Here is a 22,092-nt window from a genome sequence, read left to right on the forward strand (position 1 = left end):
AAGTAGAAAGAAGCGCATGGCTTTCGAGGTCAGAAATAAAAGAAATTTTGGCTGATAAAAAGGATTTGGGTGTGCCTGATACAGAATGCAGAGAGGTATGGAGATAGTCATGAAAATTGGAGGTCAGGATTGGAAAAATCCTCCATTAAAAAAGAATTTGTTGATCAATCCACAGTGAAAAGTTGAGAGAAATATTGAGTATGGTGGGGGAGCTAAGAATTTCATGGTAGAGGCTACAGAAAAAAATCAAAGTGGGAAGAGAAGTGTCAAAGGAAGATGAGAACAGTGAAGCTATAAAGTAAGATGACCACATGCATACTCTTTGATATTTAAAGAAGAAAAACAGCCATACCTAGTTTGGCTCAGTGGCTAGAACATGAGCCCTAGGACTGGGTTTGATTCTGTTTAAGGGAACGTACTTTAGTTGTAGGCTTGATCGCTGGCCCTGGTCAGGGCACATACAGGAGGCAACCAAATGATGTGTCTCTCACAATGATATTTCTCTGTCTCTCCCTCTCCTTTCCACTCTCTCTAAAAATCAATAGAAAAATATCCTCAGGTAAGGATTAACACCCCCCCCCCAAAAAAAAAAAAATCTTACAAAAATGTAAAGAAAAATACAAAAACTATATTATACAAATTTTATTGCTCTTTAAAAAATTGATAATCTACAACACTCTAGTTTAAAGAGGTATATACAAGCAGTGGCTTCAAACTTTCAGAACTGAACTAGGTAATTTCCTCTCATTGATTAATAAAAAATACAAACAAATCCTTGGCATTCAGACATTAAACATCAGAGTTGACTAAATAAGTAACTGCAAGTCCATGACATAATAATTTGTGATTTTGTTGAGGTACCACTTTGAAAAATATATATCCAGAGCTTAGCTTGGGGTTCAATTAGTTACTTAACTAGTCCCTCACCCTAATAACAATTTTCTCCAAAGCTATGTATTTCTTTCTATTTTTAAATTAATGTCATGAGGTCATGCAAATTTTACCTGAAAAATTAAATACAACAATGGTATAAAGGAGACACAAACAATAGAGTATGCCCTACTGTGAATATCAAGAATTTATTTTATTCAAATATTATATAAGGGGTTTCAAAAGATCCTCAGCCTGTTTTCAAAAGTCATTCTAATAATCCCCACTAAAGGGAAAAGTAAAAGGGCCAGAAGCTTATAATAACAATATCTTATTTGAATAATCATTATTCCCAAAATGTTGGCATTAAGATACATTTTTGACTAAAATTATGGGTGTTAGGCAGTATAAGAAATCTAACTATAATAGTGCTTCAGTCCAGTTATTTATATTTAAAATAAAAAAATAAACCAAATCTATTAAAGGCGTAAGAAAAAAGATCACATTTGAAGTAGAGTTTTTAAAAAACATTTGTGATCTAGAGTCCCATCCAGAGAATATTCTATGGCACAGACCACCTCACTTGTGTGCTATCTTATGGATTCTCTCTTGGAGCAATAGGAAGGGCTGCGGGATGAATTTATTTTTCTATTCTCTTTGGTGTATTTAAACCACATCCAACAAATGCTTCACTGTATTTGCTTCATACTTTTTTTTTTTTGGAACTGCGTCTGGAATCCTTTTTTTGCTTAAAAACAGGCGAATTCAAGAAACACAAATCTGTAAAAGGGTCTCCTCTTCTTAGTTTCCTATAAAGATTAAAAAGAGCTCTTTAGCAACCCAATACTAACTTACTCTTCAGGATAAAGTTACTGTAAAATAGGCCAGAGTTAACATTCCCATCTCAGTTTTTTTAATCAAAATTTTATATATCTAGATTCACTCTTGTACAAAATTCTATTACCCCCCCAACTGTATCTTTAAACGTGAGTTCCCACATATTAAATACTTACGAAGCGAGTGTGGGTTCCTTATAATTCACACTGACTGTGCACCTACGCTTAGGCAGAGACCCTACTGGGCTTTCTTTCTTCTGTTGTGGAGACAGAGAAAGTTTTCTCATGTTCACTTCAGTTTGCAAGGGGACATTGGTGATATCCTTCAGGCTAAAATGAGGTGACTGGTAAGTTTCAGGTACTGTACCTACAAAAACAACTTTTACTGAATATGAGTCCAAAAAAACCAACAAAACAAAACAAAACACACCCACTCCCCATAGGAAATAAAATTGAATTGCAATTACATATCTGAAATATATATAGAAGCCAGCATTTTATAATACAGATTTTTAAACCTGTTTATCAGGTTTTCATCCCAGATGACATAAAAATGCTAAGTATTGTAGATGTGAAGAGTTGATGTAGTTTTATTAAAAGTTAGAATTCTTGAAAATTAACTATGGAACTTCATTTTAGTCACACCTTGCTCTTTAGAGTCATCAAGGCCTCTATCTCTTTCAGTGCCAAAGCTTATCATCAGGTGGCTTCCTATATTCCATTTAAACTCATTCTCAAATAAATGAGAACTCGAAATCATAGCCTCTGTGTAAACCAGGAGAAATGGAGTTTCCTCTAGTAAAGCTAGTAAGTTAAAGTGTTACCCAGTGTTTTTCCTATCATAAGTACCCAAATTATTCTACTTTGGAACTATATTGGGGTACAGATACCCAGCACACAGCAAAACAAACAATCTCTTCAAATAGCTTTAAAAAGCAAATCATTTTCCAAGAAAGACTAACTACATTGTGCCTTAGTAACCCTGTTCTCCAGGGTTATCTGGGTTTCAAATATCCTTTTTTTTGGTCCTCACATGAGCATACTGTACTACAGTAATTATTCTAATTTTCAGTTTGAAAAATATGGTTAAGTAACAACATCAGATAAACTGTTATATTCTGGAAAGTTTAATGTATACACAAATTCCCCAGGGAACTTTTTAAAAAAGATGCAGATTCTGATTCAAGATTAAGGAGTATGGCCTGAGATTCTGCAATTATAAGAAATTTCCAGTTAACCCTCATGCTGAAGGTCCAGGGACCACACCCTGAGTAACACTATTTAGAATATACATGTTTTCTTTTAAAAACTTAGGGAAATTTGTACATGTATACAAAGATGGAGACAATAGTATAATGAAGCAACAGTTATCCAGCTTCAATAATTATCAACATTTTGCCAAAATTATTTGATTGGCTCTAGCATCATCACACGGTATTTTAAAAAAAAGATATTCATATGCTATCCCACCTAACTGGTTGGCCTTGGAAAGTCACTGAACTCTTACGCTTTGGTTTCCTTACAAACAAACATGATTACACCTTTACTTTACAGAGTTGTTCTTAGGATCAAATTTGAGAATGATAAAACCTGTGTATGTTATTTTTTCCAAACTTACTAAAATTCCCAGATGAGAATCTTTATGGGTAGGTGCTGGCTATATCCTCAACCTCTGAATCATGCTGACTTTTGATCTAACAAAAGCAAGATCTTCTAAACCAGTTTTTAGATGTCTTACAAGTATCTTACAAAAGAATACTAGGCCCGTCAATTGAGGGAAGAGTTTTTTTGTCTTAATGGGCCATATTCACTAACTAGAAAATTATTTAAAATCATAGTTACTGTCAAATTGAATATAAAGTACAGCCATTAACATGACAGGTCATTGGATTTAAGTTGATTTCATTTTCAAGGGGTGTTTCAGGTAAGTTTATGAAAGATATTTTAATTCAACCTAACTCCACAAGAAGTTTTTCCTGTCTTGAAAAGCTTCATTTACTAAAAGTAAAAATGCTTCCTTCCCAACAAGAAGTATTTGATCTTTTAATTAAAAATTTTTAAATTTAATTTATTGGGGTGTCATTGGTTAATAAAATTATATAGGTTTTAAGTGTTTAATTGTATGGTACATCATCTGCATATTATATTGTGTGTTCACCACCCAAAATCTCCTTTGGTCACCATTTATTCCCCATTTTACCCTCTTCTGCTCCCCCTTCCTCCCATATTTTGTTCTTAGAGAGGACCTAAATTACCTTAAAGCAGTTCAGAGCAATATTACTGTGATTTCCACCCTAGACCCTTCATTATTTGATCAGACTGTTATTTCTCCCAAAAGGACAGATGGCAAGTCTCTAACCTCCCCCAGAGAAACAGATGGTAAGTATAGTATGTAAGCATCAGGAGTGATCATTTATCATAAACATTAAAAATGCAGGCAAACAAGTAGATCACTTACTGATAGGAGTTTTTGTTGGCTGAGAACTCTTCATCTCTTTTTCATCCCTACATCTTAGTGCTCTTTTAGATGGAGGCCTGGTGATTGGGCTCCCATCTGATTGGCTGGTGAGATTTGGACTGTCTTTGCAAGTGGGCAAATAGAGGTCATCAGAATCATCTTCTGAAGTACTTGATTCATAGCTGCTCACTTCGGATATATTGGTATCTTCTTCTCTTTTAGAATCATCGCTTGCTTTTTGTCGGAAAGGAGAAGGATGAACACCTTCTTCCAAATTAAAATTGTAAGCATCGTTGGAAGTCATAAAATCATCCACCTTTTTCTTGGAAACAGGTTTTTTATTTTTACTGATAGTTCCTTTATACTTATATACATATTTTGATCTTCTCCTTCTAATAGCTTTTCTTTTCTCTCCTCGGTTTCTTCTTTGTGCATCTCTATGCTTATTTTTAGTTTGCTCAGATTTATACTCTAAAATATTTTCTTTTGTTTTAGGCGATCCTCCGGGGTGAGTCAGTTCTGGTGATATGTCAATTTGATCCTTGTTCCACTGACAAATATTTTGTTCTACATTTTCAGATAAGTGCAGATTTACTAGAGGATCTACAAATCTAATTGTTTCCAAACCAGATGACTTTTCTGACATATGACTGATTTCAAAATTATCCAAGGTGTTGAATTGGCATAAATTGTTAAAATGGTTCTTGAAATTGCGACGGAGAGATACAGTTCTGGGTAAGATATTATCAGTAGATGTATCTTCACCTGAATCCAAATCAAATCCCAGCCTGTCTTGAGGAATAGTAGGTATTTGCTCTGAGAATTTAAAAAACAAATGAGAAAAATAGTTTTACTTTATGGAAATTTTAATTCCAAGGATCTTAGAATTCAAAGTTAAAAATGAAGTGAAATTATTCTATAGTTTCTCCACATTTACTATCTATAATAATAAAAATATAATATGCTAATTAGACCGGACAACCAAATGATCTTCTGGACAATGCTGGGGCTATGAGGGTGGAGCCTCTTACATGGATTTTGTGCATCAAGCCACTAATGCTATATAATAACGAGGTAATAAGCAAATTGACCGTCATGCCCTCACAATATGGCAGCCTATGACCAGACTGGCAGAGGGGTTAGTGAGGGATGACCAAATGACTGAACAAGCAGGCTGCGTGGGGCAACCAGGTTGGTGGGGGGAGGGTGCGGGGAGACTTAGGGGTGACCAGAAAGGCAGGCAGGTAAGTGATTAGGAGCCAGCCATCTAGGATTGTGAGAGGGATGTCCAACTGCTGGTTTAGGCCCCATCCCCATGAATGGGCCTAAACTGGCAATCAGACAATCCCCTGAGGGGTCCCGAATTGGAGAGGGTACAGTCTGGTCTGAGGGAACCCACCCCATGCATGAATTTCATGCACCAGGCCTCTAGTAAGTAAAAAAAAAATGTAGAGAACTTAGTATTACCATCCATTTATTTGGTAGTGATCAATTGATATATCTCATCTGTGGAAGAATCTTATATAATCTTCAAAAATATTCTAACTTGGTTTTATGTGCTCCTCATTTAAAGAATAACTAGTAGTTTACATGTATCTATGTGTATAGGATTGAGAGAAAAGGAATCTCATATTCCAAAGTAGGACAAATACACCAAGAAAGTGAAAACTAAGTTATTAGTTGAAAAATGAGAAAAATTGGAATAACTGGAAAGCATTTCAGGTAGGAAATATAATTTGTATTTTAAAGTGGAAAAATTTAGAGCTGCTTATTCAAATGCTTTCCCTTCTTCAGAACTTAGTTCAGTATAGCATAGGAACACATTGATTTAAAAGTAGAAAAATGGGCATGGCTTTGGAGGTTAGCTTTGAGTTTAAAGCTTGATTCTGACCATCTAGGTTACTTTGTTGAGTTTATATAATATGGGACTGAGTGCACCTATATTGCAAGGTTGTTGTGAGGGTTAATTGAGTCAATATATATAAAATGCTAACACAGATCTTAACATGTTGTTAGGTTCAGGAAATTGCAGCCATAGTTATAGCTAAGGTTTCTAATTACAGATTTGGAAAAATAAATGGATATATTTTAAAACTTTGTAAAATAAACAGATATGCTTTAAGCAGAAGAATATCAAGTGAAAAGATTAAAAAGTTAAAAAGGAAAATTAGAGAAATTTAATTATGTTACTTTTTCTCAAAGACCTCATCTTATCCTTTACATCATATTTTCAGATTTTCACTTGAATTACCTTCTATTTGGAATGATTCCCCTTGTTCTGGAAGGTGATCTTCCTGAAGAGGAGCTTGCCTTAGAAATACCATTGAAAAATAGAAATTTAATTAACAATTATGAAATAAAAATAAGCTTAAGATTTTCTGGAAATTAAAATATTATATTTTCTTTAGTATTATTTCATAATTTCATTCTAAGTCAGTACATCTATTCTACATCAAAGGAAACCAAACAACCTTTGTACTGATTACATGGAGGCTGATTTGTAATGACTGAAATTCAATTCTTACTGGATTAACTAACATATTAAATTGGACAATTCTTCCTTAAAACATTTAACTGGAGAAACAGCCAATCAGAATCGACTTATACAATATACCAAAGAAATGCAATTTGATTACTCAACTCTTTAGGAGCCTGCTTTATCATTAGTTGAGTTTTTTGGTAGTACCGGCTTTTATGATGCTTAACTACTGATTATTCTGTAGTTAACACTGTTCATTAAAAAAAAAAATCTTGTCCCTCTTTGATGCATGAAAAAATAATTTTCTTTATGTTCTAATACTATTACTGGTTATTTCATTTTAATTATATATAACTTTTTTATTTACTGTGGAGAATTTTTTTTCACCTCTAGATATAAAAAATTAAATAGTGGTTTAGGCAACAGAGTTATGGTAACAAACTAGTAACAATTTAAAAAATCTTAAAATTATCTTATTTAAGATAATCTTAAATTATCTCATTTTACTTTTTGCCCATTACATGAATATTTTGTCAGATTTAAAGTTCAGCAGTTTTAGGGGGCTGACAGAAGCCAAAGCTGCAGGCTCCACCCTGAAACCCCGTCCCATCTGTAACTGCGAAATGCGACAACAAAATAGATCACAAACGAAAGAAATGGAGGACAAAAAGCGTCTGGATATAGAGTTCAAATCTACGCTTATAAGTTTTTTCAAGAATTTCTTAGAAAAGATGGATAAGGGCTACGAGGATATGAAAAGAGATCAACTAGAATTAATAAGGAGTCAACAAGAAATGATAAGGGATCAACAAGAAATAAAGAATACATTGTCTGAAATAAAAAATATTTTACTGAGTCCTAAAAACAGAAGGGAAGATCGCAAGAATCAAGTCAAAGATTTGGAACATAAAGAGCCAGAAGACACTCCTCCACAGAAGCTAGAAGGCAAGAGAATCCAGAAAATTGAAGATAATGTAAGAAACCTCTGGGACAACTTCAAGCGAACCAACATCAGAATTATGGGGGTCCCAGAAGATGAGAGAGAGCAAGATATGGAAAACATACTGAAAGAAATAGTGACAGAAAACTTCCCCTACCTGGTGAAAGAATTAGACTTACAAGTCCAGGAAGCGCACAGAACTCCAAACAAAAGGAATCCAAAGAGGACCACACCGAGACACATCATTATTAAAATTCCAAGAGCAAAAGACAAAGAGAGAATATTAAAAGAAGCAAGAGCAAAGAAGGTAGTAACCTACAAAGGAGCACCTATACGATTGTCAGCTGACTTCTCAACAGAAACCATGCAGGCCAGAAGGGAATGGCAAGAAATATTCAAGGTGATGAATAGCAAGAACCTACAGCCAAAAATAATCTACCCAGCAAAGCTATCACTCAGAATCGAAGGCCAGATAAAGAGCTTCACTAATAAAAAAAAGCTAAAGGAGTTCATCACCACCAAACCAGAATTATATGAATTGCTGAAGGGGGTTCTTTCAGAAGAGAAAGTAAACAAAGATAAAAATTATGAACAACAAATACATAACTATCAACAAGTGAATCTAAAAACCAAGGAAATTAAAAAAATCTGATGAACAATATTAACTGTTGAATATAATAGAATCAGAGGTATGGAAGGGGAGTGAACTGACGATTCTTGGGGTAAAGGGGAGAGGGGGGCGTGGGAAGAGACTGAACATAAACTGTGCACCTATGGATGAGGACAATGGGGAGAGGGGAAAGGGCAGAGGGTGGGATGGGAACCTGGTGGAGGAGAGCAATGGTGGGTGGGGGGAAAGGAACATTTGTAATAATATGAACAATAAAAACTTATTAAAAAAAATTGCTATTAAAAAAAATAAATAAATAAAGTTCAGCAGTTTTAGAATTATTAAAATTAATATGGGGATAGAAATCATATTAAGTGATGATCTCTTTGAGAACTGGGACACGGATTCAAGAGATATAAGGAAATAAATGGCTTATGGCAGTAGTTCCCACTTGAGGACAATTAATACCCCCTAGGTGATGTTCGGCAATGTCTGTAGACATTTTTGGTTCTCATAACTAAGGAAGAGGAATGCTACTGGCATTTAGTGGATAGAGGCCAAGGAGGTTGTTGAATACCTCTGAATGCTTAGGACAGCTCTCTCAAACAAAGAACGACCTGGCCCAAATGTCAATAGTGCTAAGACTGAGAAACTCCAGGCTGGAGTTACAGCCATGCTCTATCTCTCTCTTCTTTTTTTTTAAATCCTCACCTTGAGGATATTTTTCCATTGATTTTAGAGAAAGTTGAAGAGAGAGAAAAGACAGAGAGAAATATCGATGCGAGAGAAAAACATCGATTGGTTGCCTCCTGCATGAGCCCCAACCAGGGCCTTGGCCAGGAAGGAACCTGCAACCAAGGCACATGCCTTTGACCAGAATCAAACCTGGGACCCTCCAGTCCATAGGCCGACACTCTATCCACTGAGACAAACCGGCTAGAGCTATATCTTAATTGAGATTTTGGTTTGACTATACATTAGTCAAACTCACTGAACTGTACAATTATCAACTGTGCATTTTACTGTACTTATATCTCAATAATTCATAAACAAACAAATAAAGTATACTTGACTCAAGAGAAGGGTAAGAGAGTATATGGGATCTGATTGTATTTAGGAATAAGTTGGTTTAGCAAGGCAATGTGATAGTGGTATTAAATATGTTTTATTATATTACTTTTCAAATACAGACTTATCTGTAGTACTACCGTTTCCCCGAAAATAAGACAGTGTCTTATATTAATTTTTTCTCCAAAAGTTGCGCTAGGTCTTATTTTCAGGGGATGTCTTATCTTTCCATATGCTAGGTCTTATTTTCGGAGGATGTCTTATTTTCGGGGAAACACAGTAGCAAAATACCATCATTTGAATAACCAATCCTTCTTAGAATAAAAATTTGGCACAAGAAAAATACAACTGAAGGGAATAATTTAATAATTCTAGAAAAGCTTCTTATTCTTAGACATAAAAAAAGTAACTATAAGAAAGATTTGGTTTGGCTATTTATAACAGAACTTTAACATATCAACTTTTCTTTAACTATATGCTCAGTGGAGAGTTCATGAGGCTTAAAATAGGGCTCAATATGATGCAAATTTCCTTCCATAAATGGATCACAGAATTACATCTCTTTTGATATCAATAAGCATAACAATGAATTTGATACTAACGGTAAATCCTTCACAAATAAATCCCCAGATTTGTCATCATTGGAGTTCATTCCAGAAGAACTTACTTCATGGTTCTGTGAATGTATTAAAAGAAAGAAAACATTAGTAAAACTCAAATATTCATCACAAAGTATTAATTTATTAAAAAATAAACTTACTGTTCTAGCTGGTTTGGCTCAGTGGATAGAGCATCAGCCTGCGAACTGAAGGGTCCCAGGTTAAATTCTGATCACCAGCACATGCCTGACTGCAGGCTTGATTCTCTCATTGATGTTTATATCTCTCTCCCTCTCCCTTAATCTCTGAAGTCAATAAAAATATATTATCAACAACAACAACCACACACACACACACACACACACACACACACCAAACACTTACTGTCTATCATGATGCCAGGTTCTGTTCCAGAAAATGGGTCTAAACATTTTTTAGTTCTACCCTCTTAAAACTTACATTCTAGTGTAGGGAAAATTTCTTAAAAAGACAGATATATAAATATTTTCAGTGTTTTAAATGCTACAAAGGAAATAGTGAAGTGACAGGGAGTACCGTATTTTTTGGACCATAAGACGCACTTTTTCCCCCCCAGAAGTGGGGGGGAAAAGTCCCTGCATCTTATGGTCCAAATATAGCCTACACATATACTTTAAAAAAAAAGTTTTTTTTACTTGCCCGGCTCTGTGTGGTCTCTGTGTGCTTGCCCAGCTCTAAAATGGTTCTAAATGCTGCTGTTTACTTTACAGGGTTGATTACATGTGTTTATGACTGTGATGTTGGGTTTTAATGCACATAAAATATTTTAGGACACTATTTGTTTCAGAATCTTTTTTTCTTCATTTCTCTTCTCTAAAAACTGGTGCATCTTATGGTCCGGAGCGTCTTATGGTCCGAAAAATACGGTAATTGAGGTAGAGGGCTCTTTTACATAGGGTGACTTTCATCTGAAATCTGAAGAATGCAAAGGAGCCAGCCATTGAAAGAGCAGGGGGAAGAGAAAGCCGTGGAAACAGCAAATACAAAAATCATGACAATACAAAAACAACCTTGTGTTTAGAAAAGAACCATTGTGGCTGGGACACAGACACTGAGAAGAAAAGCAGATGTACACGCAGAGGCCAAATAATACAGGGCTCCGAGAGCCATGAATTTAAATTTTAATCTATGTGTGATGAGAAGTCACTTAAATGTTAAGCTGGGTAAGACTAATCTTTTTAAAACCTGGGTCATTGTACTTCCCTCCTCAGTGGTAGAGCACTGGCCAGAGGACTGAAGGGTTTCAGGTTCAATTCCAGTTAAGGCCATGTACTTCGGTTGCAGGCTCGATCCCAGGCCTTGTTCAGGGCATTCTCTCACATTGATGTTTCTCTCCCTCCCTCCCTCTAAAAATCAATGGAAACATATTCTCAAGTGAGGATTAACAACAACAAAAAGAACAGCCTGGCCACTGTGTGAAACATGGATTGAAATGGGCCAAGGAGTTAAGAAGTCATCGTTGTAAACGAAACAAGATATGATATTGGCTAGTACTGGAATTCTGAAACTATGGAGGTAAAGCCAAGTGGAAGGTTTTGAGGTGAACAAATGGGGAAGGTTGTTTTATTGGGATTCATGACTTATGGAGGGAGGTAGAAGTACAGAATATCTTTGGTAGAGTGGGAAATAAAGAGTTTTGTTTCCTACAAAATGTGTTCAAAATCCTTTATAAATATTTAAGTGGCTATGTTAAATAGTTGTGTTGTGTATGTGTTAAGTCTTGAGCCACAAATTTGAAAGTTATTAACAGATAGGCAGTATTTAAAGCTTTGGGAGTAGTAAGATGGGTCAAGATCAATTGACATTTAAAAGAAGCCAGTGAAAGAGACTGACATGGGACAGTTAGAAAAGCAGAAAGAAAACTAGGAGAATATGATAGTAAGAAAGCTAAGAGATCAAAGTATTTCTAGCAAAGTGTAATCCCTGTTTGTTTGTATGTTACTTCAGGTCAAGAAGAAAAAGTGACTTCTGAATTTGGCAATATGGAGGTTTTAGTAACCTTGACACAGTGACAATAAAATGGCATGGATAAATGTCAGATAAGTGTGAGTTCAAAAGTGAATGGAAGCATTCATTGGTTGCTTCTTTTATGTGCCCTAACCAGAGATGGAACCAAAACCTTGGTGCATTGGGACGATGCTCTAACTAACCAATTACCTAATAAATGTATAAATACATGGAACAACAAATTGATGTTTCTTTCTCTCCCTAAAAGAATAAAAATGGCTAAGATCACTTAAAAAAAAAAGGAAATGGAAGTCGAGGAAATGAAGACATTAAGTGCTCTGTTCTCTTTCGAAAAGTTCTGCTATGAATGGGAGTAGAAAAATAAGCAGATGGAGATGAGATCAGGAAGCTTCATTTATTTTCTTTTCCTTTGAACATAAGAGATTCTAAGGCACATTTGTATGATAGCTAGAATGATTCAGCAGAGAAGGAGATAAATGGCATTTAGTATCCATGCCATTCTATTGTCACTGTGTCAAGGCTACTAAAACCTCCTAGGGGAGATGAGAAGCAAACTAATGCACAGGGGAGGACTTGGACTCTGCTGGGAGCAGCGACACTTGTCACTGCAACAAGAGGGAACATGAGAATAGATACAAGCAGATTTGTAGACTTGTATCGGAAGATGAGAATTCCAGTCTGATACCTTAGAAGTCATTCTAATTGAGCCAGTTTTTTGAAATTTGATGCACATATAATATACTAATGTTATAATGAATAGGTTAAAACTTATCAACTAGAAATTTATTCCTGTTAAAAGTTTTAAAGTTATTATCAATATACTTAATGTCCTAAACCAGTTTTATTACTGGATAAATAAGAATGATAAAATTCAAAAACAAATTATTAAAAAGATCCATTATAAAATGTAGTGAACAAAAAGCTATTAGAAATAAATTTCTGGTTAATTAAAGCATCTTATTAAAGCATTTTAAGCTTCTCTGTCATTGCTAAAAGGAGTTGCTAAGCATGGATGCACGAGTGTAGAGTGATGGTTGAGAACGAGTGACATATGCAACTAGTATATGGCAGAAGACAAACTCTGATGTTTTATTTATTTATTTAAAAATATATTTTATTGATTTTTTTACAGAGAGGAAGAGAGAGGGATAGAGAGTTAGAAACTTCGATGAGAGAGAATCATCGATCAGCTGCCTCTTGCACACCCCACACTGGAGATGTGCCCGCAACCAAGGTACATGCCTTTGACCGGAATCAAACCCGGACCCTTTAGTCCGCAGGCCGACACTCTATCCACTGAGCCAAACCGGTTTTGGCATAACATAGTTTTTATAAAACCCCACTAGATGTAGCAAAACTACAAAGAAAAGCTAAGATTTATAGAACTGATTCACAGTTATCATTAATTAATTTAAATAGCATAAGTGATTTAAACTACTAATTCATAGCTTTACCATTTCCCTAAGAATTCAGCCTTTGTAATGAAAATACCTGAGCAGGTTCTTCTGTTTGTTGTGAAGCAAGTTTTTCTTTCAGTGCGTATAACTGATATGTGAGGAAGTAACATTCTTTTCTCAGCTGTAGGATGATGTCTTGGGCTTCTCTCACTTTGGATTTTTCATTTTCCAAAGCTAAAACTAACATCTTGTTGTTGTCTTGGTAGTTTTTTAGCAGTGTAGAAGTGTTGGCTGAAAGAGATGAATTTTTTTATTAGTTATTAAATTTAAACTTAAAAAGTGATGCAAAAGAACAGCATGAAAAGCTTACTGATTATTTGACACGGTGCAACTACAAAAGACTTTCGTTTGCCAATCTCTGCCAAGTTTTTATTCCTTTTCTCTTTCATTCGTTTCTTTATTTCTTCAAGACTATCTTGAAAGGACTTTTTGAGGTTCCTTTCCTTGGCCATCTTCTGCCTAGGAATTTAAAATAAAAAATATTTCACTTTAAAAAATACATTATCATCAAATATAAAGCAAGCTTGAAAGTAGAGGCTATTCATAAAGAATGTTTAAACAGAGACTTAGTAGCTGAAGAATTAGCTCAAAGTACATAGCTAAACCTGGTAATAACCTAGATTTTGCAGCTTTTTACATCTTGTTGATATGTCTGGCATATTATCCTCTTCGAGTTCTTTTTAGGGAAGATTTAATAAATATGGATTTCCAACCCAAAGACTGTAATAAGCCATTTATTTACTCTTTAACAAATACTCATTGGGGGCTTACCATATTGTAGGCGCTATAGGAAATGCTTAACAATAATAATTTTATATATATATATATATATATATATATATATATATATATATATATATATATATATATATAATTGATTTTTTACAGAGAGAAAGAGAGAGCGAGATAGAGAGTTAGAAACATCCATGAGAGAGAATCATCGATCAGCTGCCTCTTGCACACCCCCTACTGGGGATGTGCCAGCAACCAAGGTACATGCCCTTGACCGGAATCAAACCCGGGACCTTTCAGTCCCCAAGCCAACGCTCTATCCACTGAGCCAAACCGGTTTCGGCTAAAATTGATTTTTTACAGAGAGGAATAAAGAGGGATAGTTAGAAACATCAATTAGCTGCTTCCTGCACACCTCCTACTGGGGATGTGCCTGCAACCAAGGCATGCCCTTGACCGGAATCTAGCCTTGGACCTTTCAGTCCTCAAGCTGATGCTCTATCCACTGAGCCAAACTGGTTAGGGCTTAATATTATATATATATATATATATATATATATATATATATATGGATATAAAATATATATATTATATTGATTTTTATACAGAGAGGAAGGGAGAGGGATAGAGAGTTAGAAACATCGATCAGCTGCCTCCTGCACACCTCCTACTGGGGATGTGCCCGTAACCCAGGTATGTGCCCTTGACCGGAATCAAAGCCGGGACCCTTCAGTCCCCAGGCTGACGAACTATCCACTGAGCTAAACCGGTTTCGGCTAATATTATATTTTGATGCCATTATTATTTATGTCTCCTACAAGCAATACCTATGACCAACTTTTAGTGTTTATTAGGCTTACAGCATTAGATGAGAGGCAATCATATATCTGGGCTTCATTTTCCAGTTTTTTTCCTATTATTTATCAGATTAGGTCACTTGATTAATTCTTTCTTTTCCACATTCTTTTAACTCAGTATTACATTAGATATGTATACACTCTCACTAATGCCAGTGATCTTCTGAGGTTTAAACTATGTACAATTTTAATAGGCTATGATAACAATGATAGAGCTAGAACCAGTAGGAATGGATGCACAGAAACACGTCAGTGTCTTCCAAGTTTTCCAAAAACTCAGGCTTGCTAATTCCCAGTACATCCTGAACATAGCAAACAAGAAATTAGCAAAACATGCATTGACAGTGGAATATGTTATTGAGTATTTTAATACATAAGTATACTTAATGAGGCAAACCAGGTAGGCTTTAGGATTCTGCTACTAAGCTTGTCACACTGCTTTCCATGAACATCTTTTACCTTAGATTGCACCTGTGCAGATCATCAGATTGCAAAAAAAAAAAAAAAAATTCTTTTCTACAACAGTCTATGCAAACAATTTCACTACAAAGGCTACTATCTTCATCTCCTTAGTCAAATTCACTCCTGAAACTTATATTTTTCTGGAGGATTTTTCACCAGGCCTTATTTTCTCCTTTGCATTGTCTGGAGTCCTAGGTGTAAATTTTGTAAAAGTCACTTAAATATTTCCTTTCTGCCGTCATCAATAAAATATACACTGGTATGTCCCCAGTAGAGAAAGCACAACTATTTTAGAAAGCACTTATGCCAAGTAGGTTGTATAACATATGGTACCACAATGTAGTTTTTGAAGTTGGAACTGGAGATGTTTGATTACAGATTAAGTAATCAACCATGTTAGTTTACTTAAGGTATTTTAAAAACCACGTGTTATCTTACCCCCCCCCCCCAAACAACAACAACAACCTTTTATCAAATTTAGTCAACTTAAAATCATAAAACATTGTCGTGTCAGTTTTATTTCCTATCTAGGTTGATGATGGCACTAGCAGGGAGTGTGGTAGAATGAATGAATGAATGAATGAAAACAAACAGGTCACGGCGCGCGCGGATGACAGCTGCGATTGGTGTTGGTAAGGGATCTGGATTCCGAAAAGAACGCAGAACATTGGATCTGCGCCCCAATCCCTCCATCCATCGTTCCTGCCGCCGGGGCAGCAGGCAGGACAGCGGGACAAGCAAAAGCACACATCACAGCGGCCCGGCTCCGTGCTGTATGCTGAGCCCGGCTCTTAACCACTGAAAAGGTTTTGTGTACACATCGCTTAGCTCACACCATTCCGCAGGGCAGGAGGTTCCGACCCCGTTTATTTAACGGGAGAGGGAAGGGGATCCTTTGGAAGCGTGAGTCAGGTGGCAGGACAAAAGCACCCGGTTAGTCACAGCCTCAGATTTTGGACACCGGACTCAGAACGACAGAGAGACCCAACGGGAAAGGTAACGGGTCACGGCGCCTCCGATCCACATCCGAACGGCCTGCGACCTCCTTTCTCCGGAAAGCCAGCGGGCAGGGGGTGGGCGCGCCCGCCAGGAAAGGGCCCGGAGACTCGCCTCCCCCAGGTACGCCCGCAGCCGTACCTTGGCCGCCACTTCAGCCGCGTCCGTCTGCCTCCTCACATCCCAAGGCTCCGCGACAGAACCCGGCGGAGCGTGCCCCGAGCTCCCGGGCCGCCTGCCCCGTCTCCCGCACCCGCCGACGGCCGCAACCACATTCGAAATTCGCATCGGCTCTCACCCATTGGCTGGCTGGCTGGCTGGGGGCGGTCACGTGAGAAGGCGGTGCGTTCCCTGACGCAGGCAGAGCCCCGCCCCTCCGGGCGTCCCCACGTGACGCACTGTTGTCAAGCTTCCACATCCGGGCACCCGCCGTCCCAGTCCCGGGAGGGCGGAGCCGGCTGTCAGGCGGGTGGACCTGCCGCCGGCACTTTTCTGCTCTTGAGTTGTTGGCTTCTGGGGGCGGAGCCGCTCCCAGACCTGTGAAGGGTGGGTATGTTAGGGTTCGGGAGCTTCCGGTTTTAACTTTAGGTTTGCTGTGTCCCCATCTTCGAGGCAGTGCTCTAGGGTTCCCTCTTGTGAGAAGACTCTTCTGGTGTGGTTTGCCCGCACAGGCATCCAACTGCTGCCCGGACGGAGGCAGCTTTTAGGGAGAACAATAGGGAGCACATTTTGGATTCACAAGATATGACTGGGGGAAGTTGCAGATTCCTGAAATATCCAGCTGCGGGTTACCTTTCTCTTTACCCGGCTACCCATGGCTCTTTTTTTTTTTTTTTTAAATCATTTTAAAATTATTTTATTGATTTTTTTACAGCGAGGAAGAGAGAGGGCTAGAGAGTTAGAAACATCGATGAGAGAGAATCATCGATCAGCTGCCTCTTGCACGCCCCCTACTGGGGATGTGCCCGCAACCAAGGTACATGCTCTTGACGGGAATCGAACCTGGGACCTTTCAGTCAGCAGACCGTTGCTTTACCACTGAGCCAAACCGGTTTCGGCAGTCCTGTCAGTTCTATTTTCTAAGTATTTCTCACGTCCAAACATCGCTCTTTTCCCATCCCCTAAGCCAGCCTGCTACCTAATCTCTTTGTATGAGCCGCACAAGTACCTACTCTGACTGCCTGCTCCACTCCTTTATGTTCTTCATAGTGACATTTTGATACACAGCAGGTATGTTTGATTATGAAACTCTTAATTCAAGGCTGCCCTCGGCATCTAAGAACGCCTAAGGAGGTGTTCGGTCCTGAAAGATCCCCATGATTCCTGGTTCCACCTCTTCTGGGCACCAAGAAGGGTGTTTCCTCCCCGGAGTCCCACCTCTCTCTCTCTCTCTCTCTCTCTCTCTCTCTCTCTCTCTCTCTCTCTCTCTCACTAGGTATCTTAAAATTTTTTTATTTTATTAAGGTATTATATGTGTACATATCTTTCCATTGCCCCCCCACCCCTATACATGCCCTCCCACTTATCTCTTATGCATGCTGCAGGTGTCATTGTCGAGGTAAATTCTTCCAGAAGCCTTACCTATCCTCAACGCTTCATTAAGTACCCTGATTCGTGCTTCCTTAGTGCCATGCAAGTTCCCCTGGGTTACCTTGTGGCACTGACTTTTGTCATTCATTGCCTGTTTATTTATTTATTTATTTAAATTTTTTTTTTAAAGACCAGAAATTTATTTTTTTCAAACAGTTATAGAAGCTGGTAGTTCAAGATGAACATGTTGGCAGCATCGGTTTATTCTGAGACCTCACTGTGGCTTGTAGATGGCCATCTTCTCCTTGTGTCTTCATGTGGTCCTTTCTTTGTACCATTGCCTGTTTATTCAAGTTGAGTAAGGGTAGAAACTATATCTACCTGTCCATAGTTAAATCTTTAGCATCTGTTTAGCAATTTGAAGTAAGTAAATTTTCACCAGGACAATAAAGCAATGGATAAACAACCTAAACAAGTGCTTTGAATTTAGGCATTCAGTTTATTAAAGTTGTGCTTTTGTTTTTTGTTTTTAAAAACACACATTTAATTAGTGGGATAATCACATTGTAAGGTATAAAAATGTTAAAGCCTCATATCGCACACCTGGAACTGATATAACCAAAATAAGATTGCACACTTTATTTTTTTAACTAAAAAGAAATTTTAAGAAAGATTACTAACATTTACACCCTCACCCTAGCCTAAGCCTCACCTCATTCCTTTCTGGTTTAAGTGGAAAAGATTAGAACATCCTTTCTAGCCAATTACAACTTCTTCTCCAGTGTCCTCCACCAGACTTCCTCCATTAGTCCTCAGTTTGCTACACCTGGGCAGTGTGACTCCTATGTGCAGAAGAATCAAGAAAGAGGGAGCAAAGAGGTTTTTTAAATTACTCGAGGCCAGAAGGTATGAAGTGGAAGGTGAGCGTGGAAGGTGAGAGCAGGGCTGGATTCATGGGCTTGTGACCTGTTTTCACCCCAAAGGACCTGCAGTTAGTTTAATGCTCTGCTCTTGCCATCTTGAAATGCTTAATAATTTCTCTTTGAATTGGTGACTTGTAAGTGAAGTCTGATGAGACAGTGGAACATGCACATGAATATATGAGTTACATATGTGTGTCTGTAACTGCCTTTTGCTGATTAACTGCCATACAGTGTGCAGGGTGCTCACTAAATGGCTTCCATGATACACTTACTTTGTACTTGGGGCCATGTGTTCAGAAGGGCTTCACACTTGGTTTAATACTCTGTGGCCTTCTTGTAATTCTTAGCAGTTTTATCTTTGAACTGTACACTCACTTTGAATCCTATTGAACTTTCATGCTTTTTAGCCTAAAAAAACTATTAATATCTAATCTGAGATTCTTTATTACCAGACCATTTTAAGAAACTAAAAGCTGACTTTATGGAGCCAATAAAGCCCTTTGGATATTAGCAAAACTTTAAGTGAAATATCATCTTTTAAAATGTGCATAAAATTACTATTCTTGCTATATGTGTTTAAAACTAGGCCAAATTTAATGAGACGAGGACTTATTTTACAAATGAAATAGTGTTACGTGAATATCGATGATAAAAATGGGGTGACTTGTAGAGAGAAAAATTGTATTGCAATAAGAAACTATTATGTACCCATTATCAGATTCTAGTCCTGTTTACTGTCTTTGAGGTTTTGTTATGTACTGGCAACTGGACTGGATCCTGAATTCTTCCAGTTTCCCCTAATATCTGGCTACAACTCTTCCAACCAACATTTCCAAATTTCTCCCACCTTTTAGACTTAGAACCACTAAAACCTAAAGCTATCCTTTCCCCCATACTCTAACTAACTAAAGGGGTACTACTCAATATAAACTTCAGATATATCACCACGATGGATCATATATGTGCCTTTTTCATGCCTATGTCTGTGTAGGCCACTCTCGGAGTTCACCAGAATACCCTGACATCACCAGATGTTCAAACTGCAAACCAGGAAAATTCATCAGATTGAAGCTTTCATCATTCTGCCACCTAAAGATGTTAGATCTGAAAAAAAAAAAGATAATAATAAAGATTAAAAAATCTATAGGCCAAATGTAAAATTAAAAAAAAAGATGCTTTGATCCCAAACCTAGAAAATTTCTTGACTGATTGATCTTGAGACTCAGAAACTAAGTTTATGATTTGCTCCAACTATTAACATTTTTCCTCTTGTTTCCACAGAAATACCTCTTATTAAATACCCGAGTGCTCACACCACATAGTTCTACTTCGATGGAAGCTCATCTGCAATACTACCTCTTGAAGGTATGTTTGTATAGGAGCATACAGGGTTTGGTACTATTTGTGGTTTCAGTCATCCATTGGGGGTCTCCCCCCCTCCACTTAAAAAGCTCTACTATACTTTAAAAAAATCCATAGTGGGAGTACACTTAAAACAATTTGAGACATGTAGTAATTAATCATCACAATAGAAAGTGATTATTCCCCTTACCTCTTTTCTGAAGTTATTCTCTTCAAATATTGTGAATTACTTATTGCTATGGTATGAACGGTGTCCTCCCAGCCCCTAAATTCACATGTTTCCATAAGAGGAAAAGGCATACATAGGACTTAATCTAGTTGAGAAAACAAAATACCAACTTGTTATATAACAAAAAGTTATGTAACTATTATTTAATAACCAAGGAAGTTAATGACCTAAGATAATAAGGAAATGAATATTGCCAAGACAGAATTAGAAAATGAATGTTGCAGGGGACGGAGCTGAGTTAGAAGGGGGTCAATGGGGGAAAAGGGGGAAATCTGTAACACTTTCAACAATAAATATACATTTAAAAAAAATAAAGTTATTTCATAGAACTTAAAAAAGAAAAGAAAATGAATGTTTTGCCCTGGCAGGCATGCTCAGTGGTTAGAGCATTGGCCTTCACACCAGAGGGTTGCAGGTTCATTTCCTGGTCAGTGGCACCTACCTGACTTATGCTTTGATCTCACCCCAATCTGGGTATCTCACACGTCGGTGTTTCTCTTTCTTGCTTCCTCTCTCTCTTCCCTTCCACTCTCTAAAAATTAGTGGGAAAAAAAAAATGTCCTCACTCCTTGGGTGAGGAAAAAGAAGAAGAAAAAAAGAAAATGAATGTTGCTAGTTGAGGAAATTGAAGTGGTGGGAGTGACTTTAATGAAGATTTTATTCATTCACAGAACAAATGCATTTTTAAAAACTAAGAGTCTACTCGTGCCTACCTGATATCTCTTCTTCTCTTTTCCCTTAATAATAGAATTTCTATATTGTTAAGGTAGTAGTATGCTCGGTTATCATGAACATTTCAAACCTCCTTTTCACAGGAATAGTTAATATACATGGAAGGCCTTGTATAGGGAACTATGGAAATTCCAAGACATTTTTTCTTAAGCTTGGAGCTTCAGCAGAGTCTAAGTCCGAAACCAATATAGTAAAAAAGGTTTTATTTTTCATGCCACATTTTATCATGCTGAACTTATTTGTTTCAGTGTCTGTCTTTCCCAGAAGGCATAAGCTCTAGGAGGACAAGACCCATGCCTATTTTGTTTTATATGGGATCCCTGAGAGGCACAAAATAAATATTTGTTGTATGAATGAATGAACAAATGAATGAAGCAATGACTGTTGAATTTTGTGTTGAGAAGGATTCTGACTTAGTACTCTCTCAAGTGAAATAATGTCCTTGTTGAGTTATTGTGACTGTCATAGGTATGCCATAGGGGAGGGAGTACACACATGCCAGAGATGGGTCATCTTCATTAAAGCTTTATGCTATTAACACTGAACATAATGTTATACTATTTTAATGCTGTTTGACTTTATGCGTTAATGTAATGAACGAGTAAACACGTATGAGTAAAACAGTTATGAGCATTGAAGGAATAATAAGAATGTTAAACTTGGAATAAAATTAGTTTGTTTAGCTCAATCACCTTCAAATTATAGATTTTGGAGGTTAAGTGCTTTATTGAAAGTCTCACAGTTTCTTGAAGTGATTTCTCATATTCTCTCCCTACCCCCATCATGTTCCTGCTTCACCTTATTAACCACCTTATCTCACCTAATTTAACTACTCATTACAGAGCTATATGGCTAATTATTCTAGTACAAGGGAGAGATAGAAACAACAGAGTCTGAAATTTCATTTGCTCTCTTCTTCCAATATCTTCTCACATCATTTTTTTT

At 37.1% G+C, this 22,092-nt stretch overlaps 1 protein-coding gene across 2 annotated transcripts; it reads right to left on the reverse strand.

The window, feature by feature from the left end:
* Nucleotides 1-626: 626 nt before the first annotated feature.
* SGO1 (shugoshin 1) lies at nt 627-16,679 on the reverse strand. Of its 2 annotated transcripts, XM_036431592.2 has the most exons (8): nt 16,513-16,679; nt 13,635-13,783; nt 13,359-13,555; nt 9,864-9,937; nt 6,416-6,474; nt 4,165-4,980; nt 1,884-2,073; nt 627-1,679 (listed from the first exon to the last, which is right to left on the reverse strand). In XM_036431592.2, exons 2-8 carry the CDS (start codon nt 13,774-13,776, stop codon nt 1,574-1,576), a joined length of 1,584 nt encoding a protein of 527 aa, XP_036287485.1. In that variant the 5' UTR covers nt 13,777-13,783; nt 16,513-16,679; the 3' UTR covers nt 627-1,573. The 2 variants fall into 2 exon arrangements, with proteins under 2 accessions (XP_036287485.1, XP_045435277.1); XM_045579321.1 differs by lacking the exon at nt 16,513-16,679 and having other exon boundaries at nt 13,635-13,785.
* Nucleotides 16,680-22,092: the final 5,413 nt, after the last annotated feature.

The sequence above is a fragment of the Pipistrellus kuhlii genome, unplaced genomic scaffold (genome assembly GCF_014108245.1).
Source record: "Pipistrellus kuhlii isolate mPipKuh1 unplaced genomic scaffold, mPipKuh1.p scaffold_m20_p_11, whole genome shotgun sequence".
Taxonomy (NCBI): Eukaryota; Metazoa; Chordata; class Mammalia; order Chiroptera; family Vespertilionidae; genus Pipistrellus; species Pipistrellus kuhlii.